Source organism: Gymnoscopelus braueri, assembly GCF_963280865.1.
Source record: "Gymnoscopelus braueri genome assembly, chromosome: 4".
In the NCBI taxonomy this organism is placed as follows: domain Eukaryota; kingdom Metazoa; phylum Chordata; class Actinopteri; order Myctophiformes; family Myctophidae; genus Gymnoscopelus; species Gymnoscopelus braueri.
In genome coordinates this window covers 52,202,428-52,227,307 of record NC_137605.1, presented here as the reverse complement: position 1 = coordinate 52,227,307, position 24,880 = coordinate 52,202,428, and the positions used below count along the sequence as shown (strand labels likewise).

Here is a 24,880-nt window from a genome sequence, read left to right as displayed (position 1 = left end):
CTATTTAACACTTATTTTAACCTTTAAGTCTATCTATGTTTGTAAACACATGATACTGTTGTTTACCTCCTCAGATGGCCACCATCACCAATGAGAACAGTCCTCCAGCCTCCAGATCAGCGTTATACTCCTACAAAACTCTCGATTAAGCCATTACAGAGAACAACACACTCTACTATACAGTCACACCAACACACACATAGTGTACACTATGTACAACACACTGTACTCTACAGTCACACCAACACACACATAGTGTACACTATGTACAGCACACTGTACACTACAGTCATACCAACACACGTGTACAGTAGGCCCACACTATGTTGCTGTCATAGAGTCTCCATTGATGTCCAACAACACTGAAGAAGTTCATCTTCATAATTTGTATTTTTATAGCCTTTCTACGCCACTTATTTGTTTTTATCTTTAACAGACCTGACCTAATTTCTTCAGGTGTGGACAAATTGTTTCTAAGTCAGAGTTTCCTTTCCATGCTTAGATAACACAGCTCCATGGTACAGCGAGCTATATGCACTATTAATTCAGTATTGCTTCATAACAATAGGGCACTTTGGTAGAGGTTTGAGTTGTGTTCTAGTTACCTTGTCATGATGTAACGCCAAAGGAGGCCGAGATATCAAAAATAGTTGCTCCATTGATTAGAAACTGATAGTTCAAAATATGCTCCTCCATTGACTTACATTGTACAATGAAACAGCTCTCAGTGCCACTGTCACTCTTTTAGCACGTAAACAAACGTCCAACTGATTCTGCCAATATATAATATCACAAAACCCAGCATTTCTTTTTTTTTTAAATAAAAATGTCAACTCCCTGTTGTTTTAGCTATTTTTATCAGGAAGAAAAGTTGGACTGGATCCACGGAAATAGTAAAATCAACAGGATGTAGTTTTTTTTCAGAACTAAGTTGTGTGATGTTATATTGTCAGAATCAGCTTTGTTCCCATTTGTCTATGTGCTAAAATAATGACTTTGACAGCTGTTTCCAGTTGCAATGTTGCAAAATAACTACACAACCCAAACCTCTACCAAACTGTGCTTACTGTAATATAGTGTGATCATTTGAATTACTGATACAATATCTGCATTTAATTTTGATTATCATATCATAATATATACAGTATTTGCATGAATCACATGATTAAAGGCAATACATGTATTATACTATTTACTTTTGTCAATCCAATAATATTTCCTCCAGAAATATATCTGTATTTGTGCCTGTTTGTCTTTGTAAATGTATGGAGATCATACACAGTTTTAAGAAGTTATGTGTGCTATACATTGCAGACATCTGTGCTCTACTGAGTGCTTTTTAGTTATTGTGTGTGTATGTTGTGTGGAGAAACTTATTCCAACACAATAAAACAAATCAACTCTGTTTTAAAAGCGCTTTGTAGCGTTTTAATTGTGGCAATAAACTGAATTTCACTGCCGCTGTTTCCAATGTGCTGTATTCATCCTTCAGTGAATATAACCTAAACCCTCCATTCTGGCTTTGATAATGATTTCTATTAAATAATGTGTATGGGTTTTTGAGCAGTAGAGTGACAGGAGAAGATGCCTCTTTTTAGGGTAAATGTCCCTTCATTCAACTGCTCTATATGAAATAACATATTTGTTATGACATTAGGATTCATTAATAGTAAGAGATGCAACCTTTCAAGTTAATCTCAGTAAAAGATCATCATCTTTGTCCTAATGTGACTTCAAGTATTTTTTTGTGTCTGGGTACATAGTGTTACACTGTTCACCTCTCAGGTAAAACAGATTCAGCTCAGAATAACAACTTTATTACAATTTTCACCACATCAGATGGTTGTGGGTTAGCTCTGGTCCATTTTGATTGATTGATTAATACAGTTTACAAAAAAGTACAGAGGTACAGTTAATAATACTAAAAGGATGACACAAAAGGCCCTGAGGGATTTTTTCCATTGTGGTTCTACGGTATGTATTCAATTCATCAAGACATATAAAGACATACAGTACTATACAATAAATCATCAATACTAGAAGCAATAAAAGTATAAGTATAGCGTTGGAGAACTAATGCTATGGACCAGAGCTGGTTGTGGGTGAGAGTCCACAGAGATGACTCAAGTCCAAGGAGACCCAGACAGGCCCAATGGACAGGTCCTTATAAAGACACATACTCATCCTCAAATCACTGTTTTAGACTTTCTCAGAACACTGATACGGGGCCATTACTGGCATGTGGATGCATAGGGCTCCTGGAGCCACCAGGGGGCGCCTTGGCAGCAACAGCTGATTACGAAAGCTATAGATTTGGGTTTGGAACTGAGAAATTATAATACTATCTCAAACTGTCATTTAGTTTTATACATTTTACCACTTTTTGTTACTATTTCCTCCTTACCATTCCAGTTGACCAGCTGCTGTGACACTTGAATGAGAAAGAAACAATGTGTTTGTAGACCAGAAGTGCAATGAAAGAGTACAGTTTTACAGAGCTATATTAGGATGGGATGGATCAAAATAGAGCTGTCATGAAGAGCTGACAGGTCTCTGGAGATATTTATGACAAGATGTAGAAGTGTGTGGGAGTTGCCTGCTTGTCATTTCCTGAACATACTATAAGTGTTGAAAACTCACATCATGTTGCAATAAACAAGACAACCTTCAGTAAATGAATATGGATTATTTTACCGTCTTAAGACTCTGTTTCTTCTGTCTTGTACAGGCGATACTTGGACTTCAGCTATCTGGTAATTATGAAAAACAATGAATAATACAATAAAATTATGAATATCATGTGATAGTTGGTCATATGTATTTATGGGAACAGTGTATGCTTTTTTACAAAAGGAAGAGTATGTCAATTCTATCTAGTATTGAGACATATGAACATTATCAAGATAATGTTCATATGTCTCATAGTCTCTGAACAAAATACATTTTTCATTCTGTGTAAACTATAGTTTAGAGTTAAGTATTCTGATCGGGTTTTTTGGTTTTACATGGTCAATGATTTTATCATTCCCACATCCCTCTACAAAGAGCTTATAAGATGTACAGACACTTCAGACAATATGTGTGTATCGGACAGTAATGGACATGTCAAATAAAGCTACATCTGCATTAGGAATAAATGAGCTCCAGATGTATGCTGTTATGCTGCGACAGGTTTACAAGTTAATAAAATAGCAATCATGGCCTGACAATGTATTGAAAAACATTGATAGACTACAATGACTGTTAATAGAGTAATTTACAGTATTTTATTAACATTCAGTCATTGATTAGATTTCACCAGCATCTCTTTGATTCCCTCAATAATTCAGTTGAATGTATAACTACCATTTTCATCCTATTTTGACCATTTCCAGTCTGGTCAGAGAAAACATTGACAATGTACATTTCTGCAAATCACAAGAAATGTTGAAACTGGATATTTTTTCATCCCCAAAATGTTCTTAACCTGTCAATGTTTAGATGTGGACTGTGTCGACTCAGTCCTCAATTTTTTCGATGTGGCTCTGAAGTACATTACAACTGAGAATGTATTGATTTTACTGTTCTGTATATATCTGTATGCAACTCAAATGGCACTGAGTCGGCAGCAGCTCGCTCGGCAAGCACCCCTTGAGGTACTGTACCCACACTGCGTACCTCAAGGGGGTCAAGACATTTCTACTTTGGCAATTGGGTTAGAAATGGTTATACATTTTTTGATTTGCACCGGTAACTGAAGGCATGTGTCCACAGATTTAGAAAGACACTACACATATTGTGTTTCTATGACTAGTTCAAATGTTATTAATATTTTTTAATTAATATCTCTAAATATGTTTTTTAATAATTCCTCCAACAGATCATTTGCCCTTCTTTGCATCCCCTGGAGATAGTATCACTTTACCATGTGTTATACATTCTATCAAAGCCTGTTCCAACATCAACTGGAGTATGACTGGAGCATTTGGATTGGCGAAGCAGGTGGTCAGAGCAGGCAAAGTGACAGTCAATGACCCGAGTGTCACACTGGATAAACACTGCAATCTACTGATAAATCATGTGGAAATGAATCATGCACACAATTACACTTGTGATGATGGGGCTCTGAGTTCAAGTGTTTCCCTTGAAATTCTGCAAAGTAAGCTGTCATGTCTTACTTGTGTTATCCTTTTAGCCTTAATGTCTGACTATACCACGTGCCGTTTACATTTTTGACTAATAACGTATTCAATCTATCAAAAAACTTGCTCAATAGATTGTTGATTCTGAACACTGTATCTATAGTAACTCATTTGTTCCTTCTTTCCTTTTCACCAGTTACTCAGAACGAAGCTGCATTGAAGGAGCACAGGATAGAACTTCACTGTTTACTGAACACGTTTAGAGGACTCACAACTTGTACGCAGTACCACAGTGGAATACAAATTAAATGGCTGAATGAGGACAATATGCCATTGAAGGGAAGCAGATTTCACTTTATTCCTCCAGATAATAACTGCCTCTCTAAACTTTCAATTACGCAAAAATTAACAGATCACCACATGAAATGGAGATGCCAGGTGACTCAGGGAGGAAGTGTGAAAGCTACCGTCAGTTATACAACAACAGTAAAAGGTACTAAACTGAGCACAGTCATGCAGGATTGTAATCATAGTGCATGAAAATATGTTAAAAAGTAACTGTTTCCGGTGCTTCTTGTTCACCAGATGGCATGGAGGAAGTGTTTGCTGTAGTGGGTGAGTCAGTGTCACTTTCTTGTGGCCACACTTCCTCTCTCAACGTGGGGGACAAACTGCAGTGGTACCGAGGTGACAAGCCAGTCCCACTTGGTAATGAATTACAGGTAAAAGATGACTCTTCACTGGTCATAAGAGAAGTGGCTTCATTGCATTCTGGGGACTATCAATGTTTGGAAGATGGGAAGGTGGCCAATCGAGTGAGACTGCACACACTATACAGTGAGTGTTGACTCTTTCAACAGTTTAAAAAATGATCAGGGAGTAGGTGTATTTATAGTTACTGTATGTCACCACTTTGAATTTGTCCTTTTTACATTTCTGTTTTCACAGTTGCTGCAGAGTACGGACCAGGGGGCAAAAACGTCACCTTGATCTGTTCACTTATCTGTGCTCTTACAAAATGTGAAGAAGAATTCAATTTAACCTGGACTGACAGTAGCCAGCATGGCCAGCAGAGTATCTTAATTAATGACAAAAACGCATTCATCTCCAAGTTATTCCTCCCAAATCTGCAGTTTTTAAGAGACACAATTGCTTGCTCAGCTTCCAAAGAGGGGGTTGTAAAAGCTGTTAAGAGATGGCCTTCTACAAACAGTAAGTACACATTTGTTGTCAGTATTATTAGTGTGGTTACCATTAAGCAACCACAATACTATAACTGGTCACCTTTATTATTTACATTTTCCAGAATTATTTTTGTATCATTATTATTACAACTGCTACTATGACTGCCACTGGCCTGCTGGCTGAATATGTTTTTACCAGCTCGCAAAGCTGGTCTATATTCAGTCGCTGCAACTAGTCGTCACTTTCTTACTTTCTAACTTTTTCCTCATTGGCTGTCCTTTAAGCCAATAGGGAGTCGTCTTCCCATACTCTGAACAGCGTTATTGCGTTATTTTGACTGAATCAGTCAGCGCAACACGTTCACCGAACGTCCTCTCAGGCTGTGAGTGCTGTGACCACTTTTCCATTACATCTATGAGTGGTCGCGGGTTCTTTTGGTGCCGGCCTGCGTGCGCATACTGCTTCTTATCAGTGTGATGTTGTCTGATAAGGCGTCTATTTGATTGATGAATGGCCCAAACAATACAGTTTACCGAAACCACCATTCCCCCATCTGACGACGTTGTCAGCACTCTGTCGGATACAATAGCCTAATTAAAGTACAAAGGGATTCTACTGTTGCGCCTCAGCCTTAAACGGCCAGTCCGGTGCGTCACAAGGGTAGGGACAATAGATGCAGGAGAGATGAACGCTGGAGCAACACGGACAATTTAAGCCTTTTATTTTTCAAGTGCAAGTAATAGTTGACTGACGTTTCAGTCTTTCAACCTTCCTCAGAGTCATGGGTAGCAGCATCTAGGTAGGCATATATATGTTACAGGGTGAATGGAGAACCAGGTAGATTGAAGAAGGCGCGTTCGTTTTTACCACCCACCCAGCAATTCTGTAGAAGCAACACTAGAGGGAGCCACAAGCCAGGCTTGTGCACAAACATATGGCTGCGACCACACACACACAGTCACACACACACACACACACACACACACACACACACACACACACACACACACACACACACACACACACACAAGCGCACACACACACGCGCTCATGCTTTTTTTGGTTTATTGAAAGCAGGACTGTTAAGATACTTTTATTGTGTTCTGGCTTTTGTTTTACTTTCTCCCTGACACACACACACACACACACACACACACACACACACACACACACACACACACACACACAGTGATCCATGAAAAGAACTATTCTGTCCCTATCGGTTTACAACTCAAACGGCGCTGAGTCGACAAGTGGAGCATCGGCCGGTCAGCGCGGGCACTCGCGCCTGGAGGCGCGAGGGCGCGCTTCCTCGGCCTCAAGCTCCACTTGTCGGCGCGCCTCCGTCGTGGACAAGCGTGTGCGTGTGCACGCGTGTTCAGCGTTCCCCTAGCGTAGCTTCCTGGTTGCTATGTGGGGGGGAACAACAAAACAGGTCCGCGTCGGCACATCAAAGCCCCGCCTCTCCGCGTTCTCCTTCTCCTCCTCGGAGGAGGAGGACGGTTTATTTCGCGAGGAGGAGCTCCTCCTCGCGAAATAAACCGTCCTCCTTCTCAGAAGGAGGACGGTTTATTTCGCGAGGAGGAGCTCCTCCTCGCCTCACGTAATAAACCCCCGCCTCGCAGTGCCGCGTCCTCCTTCTCCTCCTCCTCCTCGCGAGCCTCGCTAATAAACCCTATCTCGAAAAGCCCCGCCTCGCCCCGAAGCCCCGTGCCTAAAAACGAGCGCTCTGTCTTCAATCTACCTGGTTCTCCATTCACCCTGTGACATATATACACAGAGGTAGGCATGGGCTGTGCTCTCAATAAACCAATGATAGATGGCCCTCTGTTTAGTGGTAATTACCTAGTACTACAAGTCACAGTCTCAAGGTTGCGACAATCAGTGATGATTAGGGTTAGCTCTGGGCATATGGACCATTTAACATATTACAGGATATACAAAGTGGTGTAACCATATAATGCCATGATAAGGTAAGTTTAAAAACAGTGTACATATAAAGATGAGGGCCAAAGAATATTAGGCCAATGCAAAAACACTTTAAACACATATTTGACAATTTTTTAATTGTAAAGACACAAAAAGGGGAAAACACTCTCAAGAATAAAAAGCACACAAAAACATGTCAGGAAGCCTCAGGGACCGTCTATAAAAAGTATGAAAGGCTCAGTTCTTCATTTAGACCGTTGGGTTCTAAAGTGTCAAGGTTGTGGATCCACATTGCTTCTCTGCGAAGCAGTTTGTTAATTATGTCTCCACCCCGTTGATGAGGCTGACATTTTTTCTATTCCCCAGAATTTCAGGGATGCTGGGGAGCCATGGTTTGCTTGTTTGTAGTGCCTGGCAATGGCATATTCTGGGTTGTTAGTGCGAATAGCAGTTTTATAATCACCTATACAGAGTTTAAGTGGTCTCTTGGTTTGACCAATGTATGCCAGTCCACAGGGACATTTGAGCATATAGACCACATGGGTTGAGTTACAATTTATAAATGAGGATATTTAGTATTTTTTCCCAGTACGTGGATGGGTAAAAAAAATGTGTTTGATGAATTAGAGCATTGGGCACAGTTTATAAAAACCCTGAGGGGGATTAGGGAGCCAGGTGGGGGGAGGGTGATTGTCGCAACCTTGAGACTGTGACTTGTAGTACTAGGTAATTACCACTAAACAGAGGGCCATCTATCATTGGTTTATTGAGAGCACAGCCCATGCCTACCTCTGTGTATATATATGCCTACCTAGATGCTGCTACCCATGACTCTGAGGAAGGTCGAAAGACCGAAACGTCAGTCAACTATTACTTGCACTTGAAAAATAAAAGGCTTAAATTGTCCGTGTTGCTGCAGCGTTCATCTCTCCTGAGCCTATTTAAAGTATTAGATCATTAGAAACTCTGCGGCCGCAATGAGGCCCTCAGGTCAGGATCATATTACATAAAAATGTATAGATTAAGAAGAATGAAATTCACTATGTCTCCGAAACAGTGTTCAAAGGAGTTGAATGTTTTTTAAAACTGCAGTTTTTATTACAAGCCTATAGGGCATAGCAGTGGCGGCCATTTTCTGGTTCCACTTCAAAATAGTCAATGCATTTTTCCCATTGACATTTCCAAAAATATTTATATCTATTAATTTAAGCCTAGAATCAAGCCATCCAGGGTCCTGGTGAATCATGACCATTAAACATTTTTTTCTGTGATTTTATTTTATTTTATATTTAATTATATGATATACTATATTTAATAAATAACCTTTGTTTTGCCGTTTTCAAAAAGTTTTTTTCACAGAATCAAAGTTTTATGGTCATGATTCACCAGGACCCTGGGTGGCTTGATTCTAGGCTTAAAATAATTGATTTAAATATTTTTGGAAAAGTCAATGGGAAAAATGCATTGACTATTTTGAAGTGGAAACAGAAAATGGCCGCCACTGCTATGCCCTATAGTAGTTGTAAGTTATTTTGGTTTATGTTTTGCCTACAGTTAGATGTTGGATTGTTTGTGCCCAACAGTGCATGAATAAGAATAGCACTAAATCCACTACTGAGCTTTACATGTAAAAGGCACCTTAATTTAACTCTTGAGTTTAATACATATATGTTTGGTAATGTTTAGTAAGAGTCATGAGTTGCCAGTACTTTTCAAGGGGTTTAGCTTGCCGCAAGCTGGTATATATGACTGTGTCATTTCTTGTTTCTTTTTTGTCTTTCCCTCTTTAAATCTACTAATTTGGCATTATACCTGTTTTTCTCTCTCAGTCTGTCCACTGGTCATCCACTGATTGTGACCAGTGGACAGTGTCAACAAAGCACATGACCTCTGACACAAGAAATGTACGAACATGTTTTATGAAAAGTTTGTAAACCAGCCTTAACAAACCAGTCTTAACAAAGTGTCCCCCCCCCCTCTCCCCCCCCCCCCCCACAGAAGTCCAGATGTCCTCTGACCTTGTGGTTGTGATTGTAGTTGTGAGTGTGTGTGTATTTGTGTTCTTGGTGTGTGTACTGCTCATGTACAGATGGAAGACAAGGAGACAGCCTGGAGGTGAGTTATAACTTCATACACCTGTACAGTACGTGTTGTTTAAGTCCATGTGTTCTGTACCACTGTCATCATGGTTGGTGTTGGTGGTTGGTATCTCCTCACACACACCAGGTGTGTGCACGTACTTGGCAAACATCCCAACAAAAACACACTGGCTGGTGTCTCAAACAGAAAGCAGCTGTCTGCTGTCGAGTGACGAGTTACCATAGAAGGTTACCATACGTTACCATAGAAGGTAGTGTTTTTGTGTGGAGGAACCTGGAAATGAATGTTATTGACCCACTTAACAGATAACGTTATCCACTGTTATCAACTGACTCTGTTAAAAGACTTTTGGTTTTCCTAGATATCACACTGAAGGCAAAACTGTTAAAATGTTAAAAACGAACCTGCTGCTCGCAGTTATTAAAAAAAAAAAAAAAAAAACTTTTCTTGACCAAAATTTGCACAACAAAACACATCTTCCTGGGTGTTCAGCAGCTGAAATTTATCATTTTCCACCTGGCACCCCTGTTTTGGGAATTATAACCGAACATTGTTCAAACATTTTGCTGATCTACAAGCTCACGACACTTTGCAGCACTTGTAAATATATTTTCACAGGTTTCGGCAAAGTAGGGCCTAACCTCTGAAACCATATACTTTGTTGGCCGGCGTCCCCCAGGGGTCTATACTATGCACCTCCTTTTTCCCTTTACACCAAATATCTTCGATACCAACTGAGTGTGATTGTACTCCAACTTTGGAAGGCTGAAATTGTGTAAGACCAGCACTAGTTTAGTTTAACTTCACCAAGTGTAGGACCAGCTTTAGTTTAGTTTAACTTCAAGTAAAAGGCCAGCATTAATTTAGTTTAACTTAAAGCCTCATTGTGCAATACGTGGCCTCTAATAATTCACAAGTTGAAATATGCAGTTGTGCCAAAACAAGCCGGCTCTCTCAAACACCCCAACAGACTATGGCAGACAAAGACAAACTTGCTATGTATATACAACAAACATTGCCCACAATTTGGCAATGAATGTAACTAAGTTTATGTGTGTGATCCAAAGGACCACGAAATACCTCTCAAGCATTTTTGTGCTATATCCTTTTGAAATAATATGTCAAAAGGATAAAGCACAAAAAAGCTTGTTCATATGACTGTATGCATTGTCCTCATTATTGTCCATAAAAATGTCAATCAATCAATCCATTCCACAGGGTCCAACGCCAGACAAGGAGCAGACACCAGACATTCTCTGCAGGTCAGAATTTTATATATTTATCTATTTATTCATCTCTCTACTACTCTCTGTACAACTATGATTAATGCAGCACTAATATTGATAGATATATGGAGCACTTCTACCACAGTTACTACTGTAGTGCTGATAGCAGTAGTGATTACTACAACTACTCTATTACTATAAGGCAAATATCTTGTAGTCTAAACCTCACATGAGAGACAGAAGATAGATTTAGCCGGTGATTTTGGTGAATTATTTCCTTTTGCTGTTGAAAGGTAGCATGGAAAAATTTCCACATCTCAATATTGTTAATTAAATTATCTTTATCTTACAAAAGCTATGTTCATTATATCTGTATACAGTATTAATACTGTTGTTTACCTCCTCAGATGGCCACCTATGAGAACTTTCCTCCAGTCTCCCCATCAGAGTTAGACTCCACCTACCAGAGCCTCAATCCAGCCACCATGGATCACAACTCACTGTATTCTACAGTCACACCAACACACACATAGTGTACACTATGCAACACACTGTACTCTACAGTCACACCAACACACACATAGTGTAAACTATGTACAACACACTGTATTCTACAGTCATACCAACACACACACAGTGTACACTATGTACAACTCACTGTATTCTACATCATACCAACACACATAGTGTACACTATGTATAACTCACTGTATTCTACATCATACCAACACACATAGTGTACACTATGTACAACTCACTGTATTCTACATCATACCAACACACATAGTGTACACTATGTACAACTCACTGTATTCTACATCATACCAACACACATAGTGTACACTATGTACAACTCACTGTACTCTACAGTCACACCAACGCACACGTTTGAATCTGTTCATAACCGCCCCTTGGAAATTAATCTAGTTCCAAATTAACATCTATGCAGTGATAATAGTCTGGCCATGCCAGGCTAGTACAGTAGCCTACACTATATGTTGCAGTCATAGTAGTGTCTCCATTGATCTCCAACAACACTGAAGAAGTTCATCTTCCTCATTTATATTTAGTCTTTCAACTCTACTTATTTGTTTTAGTCTTTAACAGACTTTAGGAAAGTTATCCTTGTTTTGATTTCTTCAGGTGTGGACAACTTGTTTCTAAGTCAGAGCTTCCTTTCCCAGCATAGATAACACAGCTCCATGGTACTAGAGCAAGCTATATGCACTATTAACTCAGTATTGCTTAAAACAGTAGGACACTTTGGTAGAGGTCTGGGCTGTGTAATAGTTACCTTGCCACGATGTAACCCCATGGGAGGGCGAGATATCAAAAATAGTTCCTTGATTAGAAACTGATTCTGCCAATATATAACCCAAAACCCAGTTCTGCATACATTTTACAAACACAAGACAATCTGGACCAATCAATCAACAGGAAGTTGACATGTTTCAGAACCTGGTTTTGTGATGTTATATTGTCAGAATCAGCTTTGTTCCCATTTGTCTATGTGCTGAAAGAGTGACTTTGAGAGCTGTGTCCGGTTGCAATGTACAGTACTGTAAGTCATCATGGCAAAATAACTACACAACCCAAACTTCTACCAAACTGTGCTTGCTCTTATACAGTGTGACATGTGCAATATATTAAATAGATGTTTGTTTCACAGCAATTTCAATTACTGATAAAATATATGCATTTAATATCATATTATATATATTTGCATGAATCACATGATTTAAGGCAATACATGTATTATAGTATTTACTTTTGTCAATCCAATAATATTTTCTCCAGAAATATATCTGTATTTGTGCCTGTTTGTCTTTGTAAATATATGAGATCATACACAGTTTTAAGAAGTTAAGTGTGCTACCTGGCAGAGGTCTGTGCTCTACTGAGTGCTTTTTAGTTATTGTGTGTATGTTGTGTGGAAAACCTGGTCCATCTGTTCGTCCCACAGTCCAATACTTTGGTCCCAAAGTTATCGAGATATCTCGAATACCTATACTAGACTGGTTCTGGGTTGCTTTTTATTAAAATAATAATATAACTTATAGCTCAAATATCCACATATATTCCACTCCTGGGGCGAGAGGTGGACAGATAACTTTACCAATTCCGTAAAGAGAGCTGCAGTAGTTCAATACTATTACGTTATATGGAATAGTCTTCCAAGTAAGATTCATAACACCAAAGAAAAAGCTTGTTTTAACTTCATACACTGTACACTCAAAACATACAATAACATCTTTCTTACATACCAGTTTGATAGTGCTACTTTTTTTAAATCTGTTGTATCCCCCTCTTTTTATGTGATAGTTGACTTTTGTAAAAATGTATTTCTTGGTTGTTGTTTTAGTATTTCTTTGTGATGCACTGTGATATTTTCTATCGTGGTTAATGTATATTAATGTCTTGGACCCCAGGAAGACTATCTGACGTGAAGGCGTCAGCTAATGGGGATCCATATAAATAAACAATAAACAACACTGGCTGCATTGACATAGAATTTAATGGTCACCTTCTTGCTCTCCGGAGAATAAACAGATTTTGGTGACCACATGGTCTGTCCTCTAGCGCTACCCTGAGAGGACACCACGGACCACACTTGCACACAAGATATCTCATGATGGGCAGATGTTAAAAACGGAGCACATTCATGCTTCACAGAGGACAAATATGTCGCACACAATGTCACTGCCGCTGTTCACAATGTGCTGTATGTTAATCCTTCAGTGAATATATAACCTAAACCCCCCCATGCTGGCTTTGATAATGATTTCTCTTAAATAATGTGAATGTGTTTTTGAGCAGTAGAGTGACAGGAGAAGATGCCTCTTTTTAGGGTAGATGTCCCTTTATGAGGAAAATGACAGGTCTTGGTTGAGGGTTTTTCATAAATAAACAACATCGAAAACCTTTGGAAGTGACAAGTCATAAAAAATAGCCCTCCAACTTCTCTATATGAAACAACATATTTGTTTTGACATTAGGATTAATTAATAGTAAGAGATGCAACGTTTCAAGTTATTCTCAGTACAAAGATCATCATCTTTGTCATAATGGGTTGCAAATATTCTGCAGATAAGAGGCCATTTCTGGCTACTTGGATGCATAGGGCTCCTGGAGCCACCAGGGGGTGCCTGGGCAGCAACTGCTGATTTTGAGAGGAGCTAAGTTTTGGGTTGAACTGAGAAATTATAATACTATAGATCTCAAACTGTCCTTTTGTTTTATACATTTTACCACCTTTTGTGACTATTCGTCCCTAACCCACCCTGCCATCGATCACGTGATGTGAAGTGTCATAAAGAAAAATAGCCCTCCAATGGCTCTATATGAAATAATATTAGAATCAGAATCAGTTTTATTGTCACATCACAGGTTTACAAGGTAAAAAAGTGGGTGAAATTCGTTTTTATACATCGTTCCCATCGCAACGTTAATTTCCATAGAAAGAAGAGGGGGGGGGGGGGGGGAGAAGAAGAGGGGTGGGGGGCAAGTGGGAAGGAGATCAAAACAAGAGAGCAACAGAAGGCCAGACAAGTTATCTACATATTTACAAAGTACCTGAGATAATAAAAAACTAAGGTGCCTGAGCATAGCAGCAATGTATGTATACTGTGCATGTTATACTTATACTGTGGGGAGAAGAAGAGGGGTGGGGGGCAAGTGGGAAGGAGTTCAAAACAAGAGAGCAACAGAAGGCCAGACAAGTTATCTACATATTTACAAAGTACCTGAGATAATAAAAAACTAAGGTGCCTGAGCATAGCAGCAATGTATGTATACTGTGCATGTTATACTTATACTGTGCATGATATACAGTATAAGTATATTATTAGTTTTGACATTAGGATTCACAAATAGATGTTAATAGATCTCAAACAGTCATTTTGTTTTATACATTTTACCACTTTTTTTTTACTATTTCCCCCCTACCATTCCAGTTGACCAGCTGCCGTGACACTTGAATGAATGTGAGAAACAATGTGTATGTAGACCAGAATGCAATGAAAGAGTACAGTTTTACAGAGCAATATTATTAGGATGGGATGGATCAAAATAGAGCTGTCATGAAGAGCTGACAGGCCTCTGGAGATTTTTATGACATCAAGATGTAGAAGTGTGTGGGAGTTGCCTGCATGTCATTTCCTGAACATACTGTAAGTGTTGAAAACTCACATCATGTTGCAATAAACAAGACAACCTTCAGTAAATTAAGATGGATTCCTTTCCCGTCTTAACACTCTGTTTCTTCTGTCTTGTACAGGCGATATTTGGACTTCAGCCATCTGGTAATTATGAAAAACAATGAATAATATAATAATAATATGATGAATATCATGTGATAGTTGGTCATGTGTATTTATGGGAACAGTGTATGATTTTCTACAGAAGGATGTCAATTCTATCTTGTCTTGAGACATAAGAACATTATCGAGATAACTGTTCATATATCTCATAGTCTCTGAACAAAATACATTTTTCATTCTGTGTAAACTATAGTTTAGAGTTATGTATTCTGTTTTGGTTTTCATGATCAATGATTAAGAGATTTGATCATTCCCACATCTCTCTACAAAGAGCTTATAAGATGTACAGACACTTCAGACAGTATGTGTGTATCGGACAGTAATGGACATGTCAAATAAGCTACATCTGAATTAGGAATAAATGAGCTCCAGATGTATGCTGTTATGCTGTGACAGGTTTACAAGTGAATAAAATAGCAATCATGGCCTGACAATGTATTGAAAAACATTGATAGACTACAATGACGTTTAATAGAGTAATTTACAGTATGAGGAGTTATTAACATTCAGTCGTTGATTAGATTTCACCAGCATCTCTTTGATTCCGTCAATAATTCAGTTGAATGAATAACTTCACCATTTTGCATCCTATTTTGACCATTTCCATTCTGGTCACCAGAGAACACGTTGACAATGTACATTTCTGCAAATCACAAGAAATGTTGAAACTGGATTTCTTTTCACCCCCGAAATGTGCTTAACCTGTCAATGTTTAGATGTGGACTGTGTCGACTAAATTTTTACGATGTGGCTCTGAAGTACATTACAACTGAGAATGTATTGATTTTACTGTTCTGTATATATCTGTATGCAACTCAAATGGCGCTGAGTCGGCAGCAGCTCGCTCGGCAAGCACCCCTTGAGGTACTGTACCCACGCTGCGTACCTCAAGGGGGTCAAGACATTTCTACTTTGGCAATTGGGTTAAAAATGGTTATACATTTCTTGATTTGCACTGGTAACTGAAGGCATGTGTCCACAGATTTAGAAAGACACTACACATATTGTGTTTCTATGACTAGTTCAAATGTTATTAATATGTTTTGATAAATATCTCTAAATATGTTTTTTTTATAATTATTCCAACAGATCATTTGCCCTTCTTTGCATCCGCTGGAGATAGTATAACTTTACCATGTGGTATACATTCTATCAAATCCTGTTCCAGCATCAACTGGAATAATATGACTGGATTATTTGGATTGGTGGAGCAGGTGGTCACAGCAGGCAAAGTGACAGTCAATGACCCGAGTGTCACACTGGATAAACACTGCAATCTATTGATAAATCATGTGGAAATGAATCACGCACACAATTACACTTGTGATGATGGGGCTCTGAGTTCAAGTGTTTCACTTGAAATTCTGAAAAGTAAGCTGTCATGTCTTACTTGTGTTATCCTTTTGGCCTTAATGTCTGACTATACCACGTGCCGTTTACATTTTTGACTAATAACATATTCAATCTATCAAAAAGAACTTGCTCAATAGATTGTTGATTCTGAACACTGTATCTATAGTAACTCATTTGTTCCTTCTTTCCTTTTCACCAGTTACTCAGAACGAAGCTGCATTGAAGAAGAACAGGACAGAGCTTCACTGTTCCCTGAACACGTTTAGAGGACTCACAACTTGTACGCAGTACCACAGTGGAATACAAATTAAATGGCTGAATGAGGACAATATGCCATTGAAGGGAAGCAGATTTCACTTTATTCCTCCAGATAATAACTGCTTCTCTAAACTTTCAATTACGCAAAAATTAACAGACCACCACATGAAATGGAGATGCCAGGTGACTCAGGGAGAAAGTGTGAAAGCTACCGTCAGTTATACCACAACAGTAAAAGGTACTAAACTGAGCACTGTCATGCAAAGATTTAATCATTATAATAAAGGTCAGTCAGGTCAAAAGTAACTGTTTTCTGTGCTTCGTGTTTTCTAGATGGCGTGGAGGAAGTGTTTGCTGTAGTGGGTGAGTCAGTGTCACTCTCTTGTGGCAACACTTCCTCTCTCAACATGGGGGACAAACTGCAGTGGCAACGAGGTGACAAACGAGTCACACTTGGTAATGAATTACAGGTAAAAGATGACTCTTCACTGGTAATAAGAGAAGTGGCTTCATTGCATTCTGGGGACTATCAATGTCTGGAAGATGGGAAGGTGACCAATCGAGTGAGACTGCACACACTAGACAGTGAGTGTTGACACTTTCAACATTGTTTTATTATCATTATTATTCTACCATTATTATTATCATAAATAGTAGAAGGTATATAAGTTACCGTGTCTCTACTTTGAATTTGTCTCTTCACAGTTGCTGCAGAGTACGGAGCAGAGGGCAAAAATGTCACCTTGATCTGTTCACTTACCTGTGCTCTTACAAAATGTGAAAAAGAATTCAATTTAACTTGGACTGACAGCAGCCAGCATGGCCAGCAGAGTATTTTAATTAATGATGAAAACACACTCATCTCCAAGTTATTCCTCCCAGACCTGCAGGATGTAAGAGATACAATTGCTTGTTCAGCTTCCAAAGAGGGGGTTGTAAAAGCTGTTAAGAGATGGCCTTCTACAAACAGTAAGTATGAGACACACTGGTTGTATGTATTCTTTAACCCATTAAAACAGCATCTGTGTCATTTTAGATTTTAGCTATATATATAGCAACATAATTTTATCAGAAAACGCTTAGGATTTAGAACATTGGTTCTCAAAAATAGCAGATATACAAGCTCACAGTGCGTCACTTCGTGCCGTGCTGCGAGCTTGTACATCTGCTATTTTTGTGTTTGAAAGGTTTTTAATAATTTAGATTTTTTTAACACAAATCTTCTCTTGTGGGGGTGCCTGGCGTAAAACATTTTCAGATGGGGGGCAGTCTGCGGCCTAATACATATCATTTTGGGGGTCCTGGGCACAAAAACAACTATGAGAACTACTCATTTAGAAGGCATTTGTGGAACCGGGCCTCAGGTCTTAATGGGTTAACAGCATCCACTTGTGGGAAACTGAAGCCTCATTTCTTGATAGTGATGTAAATAAATAGCTGATGGTTCTGCATCAACAGCTGCTGCTCCTGTAGTTGCATGGGTAGCCTTTCCTCTGGTCCTCCTGCTGTGTGTGAGCGCTGTTGGACTCTACGTGTGCTGGAGGAGGAAACACAGACTACCTGCAGGTACCGTACTGTCAGTGGTGGAAAAAGTATTCACGTTTTTTTTTTACTCAAGTAAAAGTATCAATACTGCAATGTAGAAATACTCAATACAAAAGTATTGGCATCAAAATGTACTTAAAGTACCAAAAGTAGAAAGTGCTCATTATGCAGAATGTCCCATTTCACAAGTTTTCAAATGTATAAAAATCTTTTGAAAATAGCCGATCTACAAGCTCACAATGGTGAGCTTGTAGATCTGCTAAATTCAAATGGGCGAAATGTATACAGGGCTAAAGTGGTTAATGTATGTTTGTAATAATAATCAAAATCTGCAAAGTAACTACTAACTAAAGTTTGATAATAATTGTAGTGGAGTAAAAGTACAACATTTGCCTGTGAGATGTAGTGGAGTAGAAGCAAAATAACAGAAAGTTGGAAATACTCCAGTAAAGTAAAAATACTTCAAAAAGTACAGTACTTGAGTAAATGTACTTAGTTGCTTTACACCACTGTGTACTGTACATACATACATGACTAAAGGATGCATTTAATCTGCAGGAGTATCTTCTGAAGCTTTTTGCATTTTATTAATCATACCCCCCTCCCCCCTCCCCTCCCCTCTCCGATTTCGCAGGAAATGAAATGGCAGATATCGGAATGGTAAGAATAACCACTGTGAAAGAGGAAGCTTAACACATACAGTACATTTATTAATCATGTAACCATTTATTGCATATGGAGATCACAATACAGTTTGAGTCGTTGGTAAGATTTTTTTGACTCTTAATTGGGAATGTTCCCATCTGCAGAAAAAAACAGCATAACAATATGAATATACACATGCAGCGCGTAATGAATAACATGCAGGGAGCATTGCATTCTTTACATGTGAAACAAGTATAATTGCAATGTTAACATTAAAGGTACAGTAACAGACTGTGGTGAAGAACACAAACAATGACAATGTGTCGGTAGCTGTTACAACGGTCTCATGTTGACTATCGTTGTAGCACAGCCACGACGCAGCCGTCGTATTATGACGGTGTGAACGCATCTGTGTCACTTTAGATTTCTTTGGCTATTCAAATTCAGATCTACAAGCTCATAGCGCGGCAAGTTTGAGAACCCCTGATATTAAAGCAAGGTAAGTTTAAAACCAAAAAAAACTGATTTAGAAGACATTTGTACAATCCCCAGAAGCAAAGATTTGAGTTAAAAAGGTAAAAAGAAAATATATACATTCAAAGATTTTCAAAAAGAAATAGCAGATCTGCAAGCTCGTGGCACGGCACTCGGTGCCGCACTATGAGCTTGTAGATCTGCTATTTTTGAATAGCCCGAAGTATAAAATAATGGTTATAACTAAAACATCTAAAATGACACAGTATGCGTTCCCGGATTATATGGGTTAAATAGATAATAAGTGCAAAGAGAGAAGCTGATGGCAGTGATAAGCTGGCTGTCTGCTGACACAGCATGTCCTGCCAGAACTAGCTTAGCTACTTATTTAAAGTGTTCTTTCTTTCTTTCTTTCCATCCAATGTGCCTTAATGGTCTTAAACCATAATTGACCGGAGTACCCCAGGGGTCTATACCAGTCCCCCCTACTACCCCCCCCTGTACACTAAATATCTTTGAAGAAAATAGCCATACAATCTACCGACGCTGATCTACTATCCATCGACATGACAAATAGAAAATAGCCGATCTACTATCTATCGACAGTACATATATAAAATAGACGATCTACAAGCTCAAGTGTGTTTCCGCCTAACATTTGTCCCTGAATAGAAACACAGGGGTTCATGTGGTTAATTGATGTATTCAATGTAACAGCTCCAGTGTTGTTCTCCTCCACAGACTCATGTCTATGATGACATTATGGATTCAAATCCTGAGGCAGAACCACAGCAAAGACAAGAAGCCATAAGAGGAACACTTACAACCAATGAAGTAGTCTACTCTCTGGCACAGGCTGTCGATAGTACTAAATAAAATACAAAAAGTGCCAAATTGTATCGATTTTAGCCCCGACTTGTGGTCTTACTGAGGTCACATTAGCATCGTTATCTTGTGATGTAAAATTCATTTTCATATTCTTTACCATAACAGAAACATTGTATTCTTACTACTGTCTCTGCAGTGTTAATTTTGACAGCAAATTCTGATTTAGTCTTAAGGTCCTTTCACACGGCAAGCGGCCAACGCACCTATGTAATTCATTTCAGACGCGCGGAGAAGTTGAGGGGCGGTGAGGCGAGAAAATTTCACGGGGCCGCGCCCGCTCGCCTCACTGCCCCTCAACTTCTCCGCGCGTCCCCAAAAAACGCCTGCCTCTCATTGAAAGTGGATTACATAGGTGCGTTGGCCGCTTGCCGTGTGAAAGGACCTTTAGTCTTTTGCATAACACACCATTTAGTTTTAGTCCTATTTTAGTCTTCTGAAATAGTTTCTTCTAGTCTTAGTTGACTAAATATCAAAATCTTAGTCTTTTAGTCTTAGTCAACAAAATTAACACTGTCTGCCACCATGACTTCCTCATTGTGCAGATAATATTGGATTGTGAATATTTTAATGTAACTATTTAAATGTCCTTTATAATGTGTTTATTTTGCACTTTATCTTAATGCATTTCGTGTTTTGTGCAAAGCACTTTGAATTGCCTCGTTGCTGAAACGTTGTGCTGTATAAATATTTGGTTTTGTCTAAGTTCTAAGTTTGCCTGTAACTTAATAATAGCCTACTATATGCAACAGAAAGTCCACAGAGAACCAGTGGTGTAAAGTAACATAAGTACATTTACTCAAGTAGAATTTTGAGGTATTTTTTTTACTTAAGTGGAGTATTTCCAATTTTCAATACTTTTACCTTTACTCCACTACTTCTTTGAGGAAAATATTGTACTTTTACTCCACTACAATTATTTGAAAATTTTAGTTACTAGTTACTTTTTGAATGTATCTTTTTATTACTAAACAGCATTAACCACTTAAGGTCTATATATATTTTGGCAATTTGAAAATAGCCGATCTACAAGCTCACAACGTGTCGCATTGCGACACGATGCGACACGTTGTGAGCTTGTAGATCTGCTATTTCCAAAAGATTTCTATAGCCTACATTTTGAAAACTTGAAATCAGTCATTTCTGCATAATGAGTACTTTAACTTTTGGTACTTTAAGTACATTTTGATGCCAATACTTTTGTACTTTTACTCAAGTAAATTTTGAATATTGAACTTTAACTTGTAACAGAGTATTTCTACATTGCAGTATTGATACTTTTACTTAAGTAAAACAATTCAGTACTTTTTACACCACTGCAGAGAACAGAAGATACCATGCAGATACAATGATCGGCAGTTCAAATGCTTCCTTATTAGGGGATGGATGGTCATCTTGGAATGTGAAGATGTTTCAAATCCCTACGACATGAACTGCAATCAATAAGAATTAAAAAGTGATTATGAACAGGTTTTGAGGGAAATGTAATCATGTGACTAATTATTAGAAGATATAAATGTGAAATGCTTACAGGTGCACAGGTCCTCCTCTCCCACACTCTCATATAGTGAGTTCATTTGTAGACCTATGAGACATTTGATATTAGTGTTTATATTGGTGTTGACGTGGACAAACTATTACAAACCTTCAGGGGTTTCCAGTTAGTTAATATAGCATCACAATCATTTTACCACTTTATCCATATTTTATACTTTGGTTATTCACATACTTCGTGCCACGCTGTGAGCTTGTACATCTGCTATTTTTTTATTCTAGATTTAGAACTATTAAGATTTCTTTTTTTTTAATCACAAATCTTCTCTTCTGGGGGTCCCTGGCACAAAACATTTTCGAATACATATCAATGTGGGGGTCCTTGACATGAAAAAGTTCGAGAACCACTGAAATAAATCATGTGAAAACAAAACAAAACAAAACAAAACAATACAAAGGAAATGCCACATGCTTACCTGCTGAGGCTCTAGGCTGAAATCTGTTGTCATAGGTGCTGTCAGCAATCTGCATGTACAGATCTAATTGAAACATAATAAAATCTGGTTATGATAATAATCCCTAAAAATGTTCCCCACAAACTTTGATTTGGCACTATTGCAATAACCTGACTCTGACATAAGGAATAAGCTTGCTTCACACGTGTTTTACAACCTGTATTGGGAACTTGTGAACTCCCATCTGGCGGAGTCAGGTTACTATTGCAATGCTTCAACTTAAACCACTTAAAGGGAAATACCACTAATTTTCAACATTGAACCATGTCATAATATACCTTAGAGCTGTTGTGTGGAAATAAGAAAAAAAGTCCCCCCCACCCTTCTATGTTGCCTAGAACTGGAGAATTGATTGTTGGGGTCATGTAATCAGTGACATACGGCCGGTGTACTCTTTGGCTCCGCTCTCTAGGCTGCTGCATTCGCTAGAATGGGGAATCTCACTTCCAGCTGAAACAGTGCGTTTTGAATATAAAGTTAAGACTTGTTAGAGCATTTTCAGCCAATTGATTTATATTATCTACAAGTACAATGTCTTGTCAAATGTGATATACTAGAAGTTCGATTAGTGTGACGCGTCGTCCACTTCGCATCTCAGATCCACCTTACAGCCACCTCACAGTGTGAGAGAGAGTATTGTGTGAAAGTAAGGCAAAGTCGCTTATGATTTTCAGACATGGCAACGCAGTGGTGAAAAGTAAGGCAAATGTGCGTATAATCAGAGGACATGGCAACGCTGAGTGTCCTGTGCTCCCCTCTGTCCGCGGACCCCCTTGGAGTCTTGGGACACCCGCGAAACATCGTGGAGCCCTTCGGACCGCCGCGAAACATAGCGGACCCCTTGGGGGTTCCCTGGAGACCCTTGGGGGTCCCTGGAGACCTACAGACACGGCGAAGGAAAACGGAAAACTGTAAAGCCACAGCCACACATGCAAGAGGTTGCACATGAACTCTGCAGCCGCACTGAGGCGCCCAACACAAACACTCTGACGCTCCCCTAAATCCACTCCAGGGTTTGAAAATACCCACTTCACAAACGGGTGACGTGCATCACCGTTCCAATGACCAAAACTCCACTTAGGGATTTCGCAAGGACCCACAAAAGCGTCATGGGATAAAAAATTCCAAACGCAAGGTTTAAAAAAATTGTTTTTATTTTTTTATTAAAAAATATATATATATAATACATGGGGGACCCCCTGGGGGTCCGCGGACCCCCTGGGAGTGTTGGGACCCCCGTGAAACATCGCGGACCCTTTGGACCCCCGCGAAACATCGCAGCCATGCATGCAAGAGGTTGCACATGAACTCTGCAGCCGTACTGAGGCACTCCAACACAAACACTCTGATGCTCCCCTAAATCTGTGGTGTTAGCTGTTAGGCTTTTATTGTGATAGAGCTAACAGGAGGTATGAGACCGGATGTTGATGTACTACTGCTCATTCTACTACCAAATGACATGGAGAGTACAAGCCTGAATAAAGTAACCAACATGCTCTAAACCGTCTGTATTACTTTACGCTTACCACGACAAAATCCACAGGGTTTGAAAATACCCACTTCACAAACGGGTGACGTGCATCACCGTTCCAATGACCAAAACTCCACTTCAGGATTTCGCAAAGACCCACCCTACATGTGTGTGTGTGTGAGAATGGAGCACAGCGTGCAGGGGGAAGCGCTGGGATGTACATGGCATGTGAATGACGGACATATTACCGTGAGTGTGGTGTGATAGAGACATGACCAAAGTGAAAGCAACAGCGCGGGTTGAAGCGAAGTGGTCGCGTGTGTTGTTGTTGTTGTTGTGGGGAGATTTCAATGGCGGCTGCGTCGCGTAGGCTCGCGGTGTTTCGGTTTCGCTCGGCGGTGGTCGGTGCTGACACTAGGGAACAACATGGTCTACCCGTAATGTTGTCAGTTTGTGCTGGCCGCAATTGATTTTGCTCCGAGGAGGCAAATGTGTGGTGAGCAATGAAAAGTAGCCTACGCCACCCGTAAATTAATCGCGCACGTTGTGGCTTGTGTTGTTAGTGACATGTGATATGTTGTTGTTGTGTTTAGTGCGAAACAATGACACGGGAAAATGATGACGGGACTTATCTCTAATGTAAAATAGGATAACCCTATGCCATTATAAATTACTACAGTTTCAGCTGGAAGGGGTATTCCCCTTTAAGCCCTATTTTCTGTGTTACGACGCTTCATGGGTGTGCTTGTAGGTCAGCTATAAAAAGATTTTATTTTACATTTAATAAACAAATAGGACATTTTTGAAAAGAAAAAGAAAACAAAATACAAAAAATAAATTCACCTAAAATGACCAAAATACAGACATAGTTACATAACATAGTTAATGTGCTGTTATGATCCTTGGGTCAAGTGTATTTTTCCTGTGTGGTGTTGCCCTGTGCATGTCTTTCTCCCCTCAGTGTGTGGACCCTGCTACTGACAGTGGTGGAAAGTAACTAAGTACATTTACTCAAGTACTGTAATTAAGTACAATGTTGAGGTATTTTTTACTTTACTTGAGTATTTCCAATTGTCAATACTTTTACTTCTACTCCACTACATTTCAGAACCAAATATTGTACATTTATTCCATTACAAATATTTGAAAACTTTAGTTACTAGCTACTTTGCAGATTTTGATTATTATTACAAAACATACATTAACCACTTCAGCCCTATATACATTTCAGCCATTTGAAAATAGCCGATCTACAAGCTCACAATGCGTCGAGATTTGCCATGTGTTTTTAGATTTGCCAGCATTAACATGGGTTAGTGTAGCCGCCAGCAACTCTTAGATCCTATTTTTAATATCTGGA

At 39.1% G+C, this 24,880-nt stretch overlaps 2 protein-coding genes and 1 long non-coding RNA gene across 4 annotated transcripts; 2 read left to right on the top strand and 1 right to left on the bottom strand.

Annotated features, from left to right (window-relative positions):
* The first annotated feature begins 2,665 nt into the window (after positions 1-2,665).
* Positions 2,666-11,537, top strand: LOC308083133 (uncharacterized protein). The gene is made up of 8 exons (XM_080425291.1): positions 2,666-2,753; positions 3,860-4,138; positions 4,318-4,614; positions 4,707-4,958; positions 5,070-5,333; positions 9,234-9,350; positions 10,554-10,597; positions 10,969-11,537. Exons 1-8 carry the CDS (start codon positions 2,675-2,677, stop codon positions 11,092-11,094), a joined length of 1,458 nt encoding a protein of 485 aa, XP_080281417.1. The 5' UTR covers positions 2,666-2,674; the 3' UTR covers positions 11,095-11,537.
* A 3,248-nt stretch (positions 11,538-14,785) lies between these two features.
* On the top strand, positions 14,786-20,208 carry LOC308083358 (uncharacterized protein). 2 transcript variants are annotated; one of them, XM_080425654.1, is made up of 8 exons: positions 14,786-14,862; positions 15,970-16,251; positions 16,433-16,729; positions 16,825-17,076; positions 17,374-17,460; positions 17,950-18,057; positions 18,671-18,696; positions 19,897-20,208. In XM_080425654.1, exons 1-8 carry the CDS (start codon positions 14,790-14,792, stop codon positions 20,029-20,031), a joined length of 1,260 nt encoding a protein of 419 aa, XP_080281780.1. In that variant the 5' UTR covers positions 14,786-14,789; the 3' UTR covers positions 20,032-20,208. The 2 variants fall into 2 exon arrangements, with proteins under 2 accessions (XP_080281780.1, XP_080281779.1); XM_080425653.1 differs by having other exon boundaries at positions 17,197-17,460.
* A 935-nt stretch (positions 20,209-21,143) lies between these two features.
* Positions 21,144-22,119, bottom strand: LOC308084095. Its single transcript, XR_013933043.1, has 3 exons — positions 22,011-22,119; positions 21,572-21,625; positions 21,144-21,473 (listed from the first exon to the last, which is right to left on the bottom strand). It is a non-coding gene; the product is annotated as an uncharacterized lncRNA (long non-coding RNA).
* Between the last annotated feature and the right edge of the window lie 2,761 nt (positions 22,120-24,880).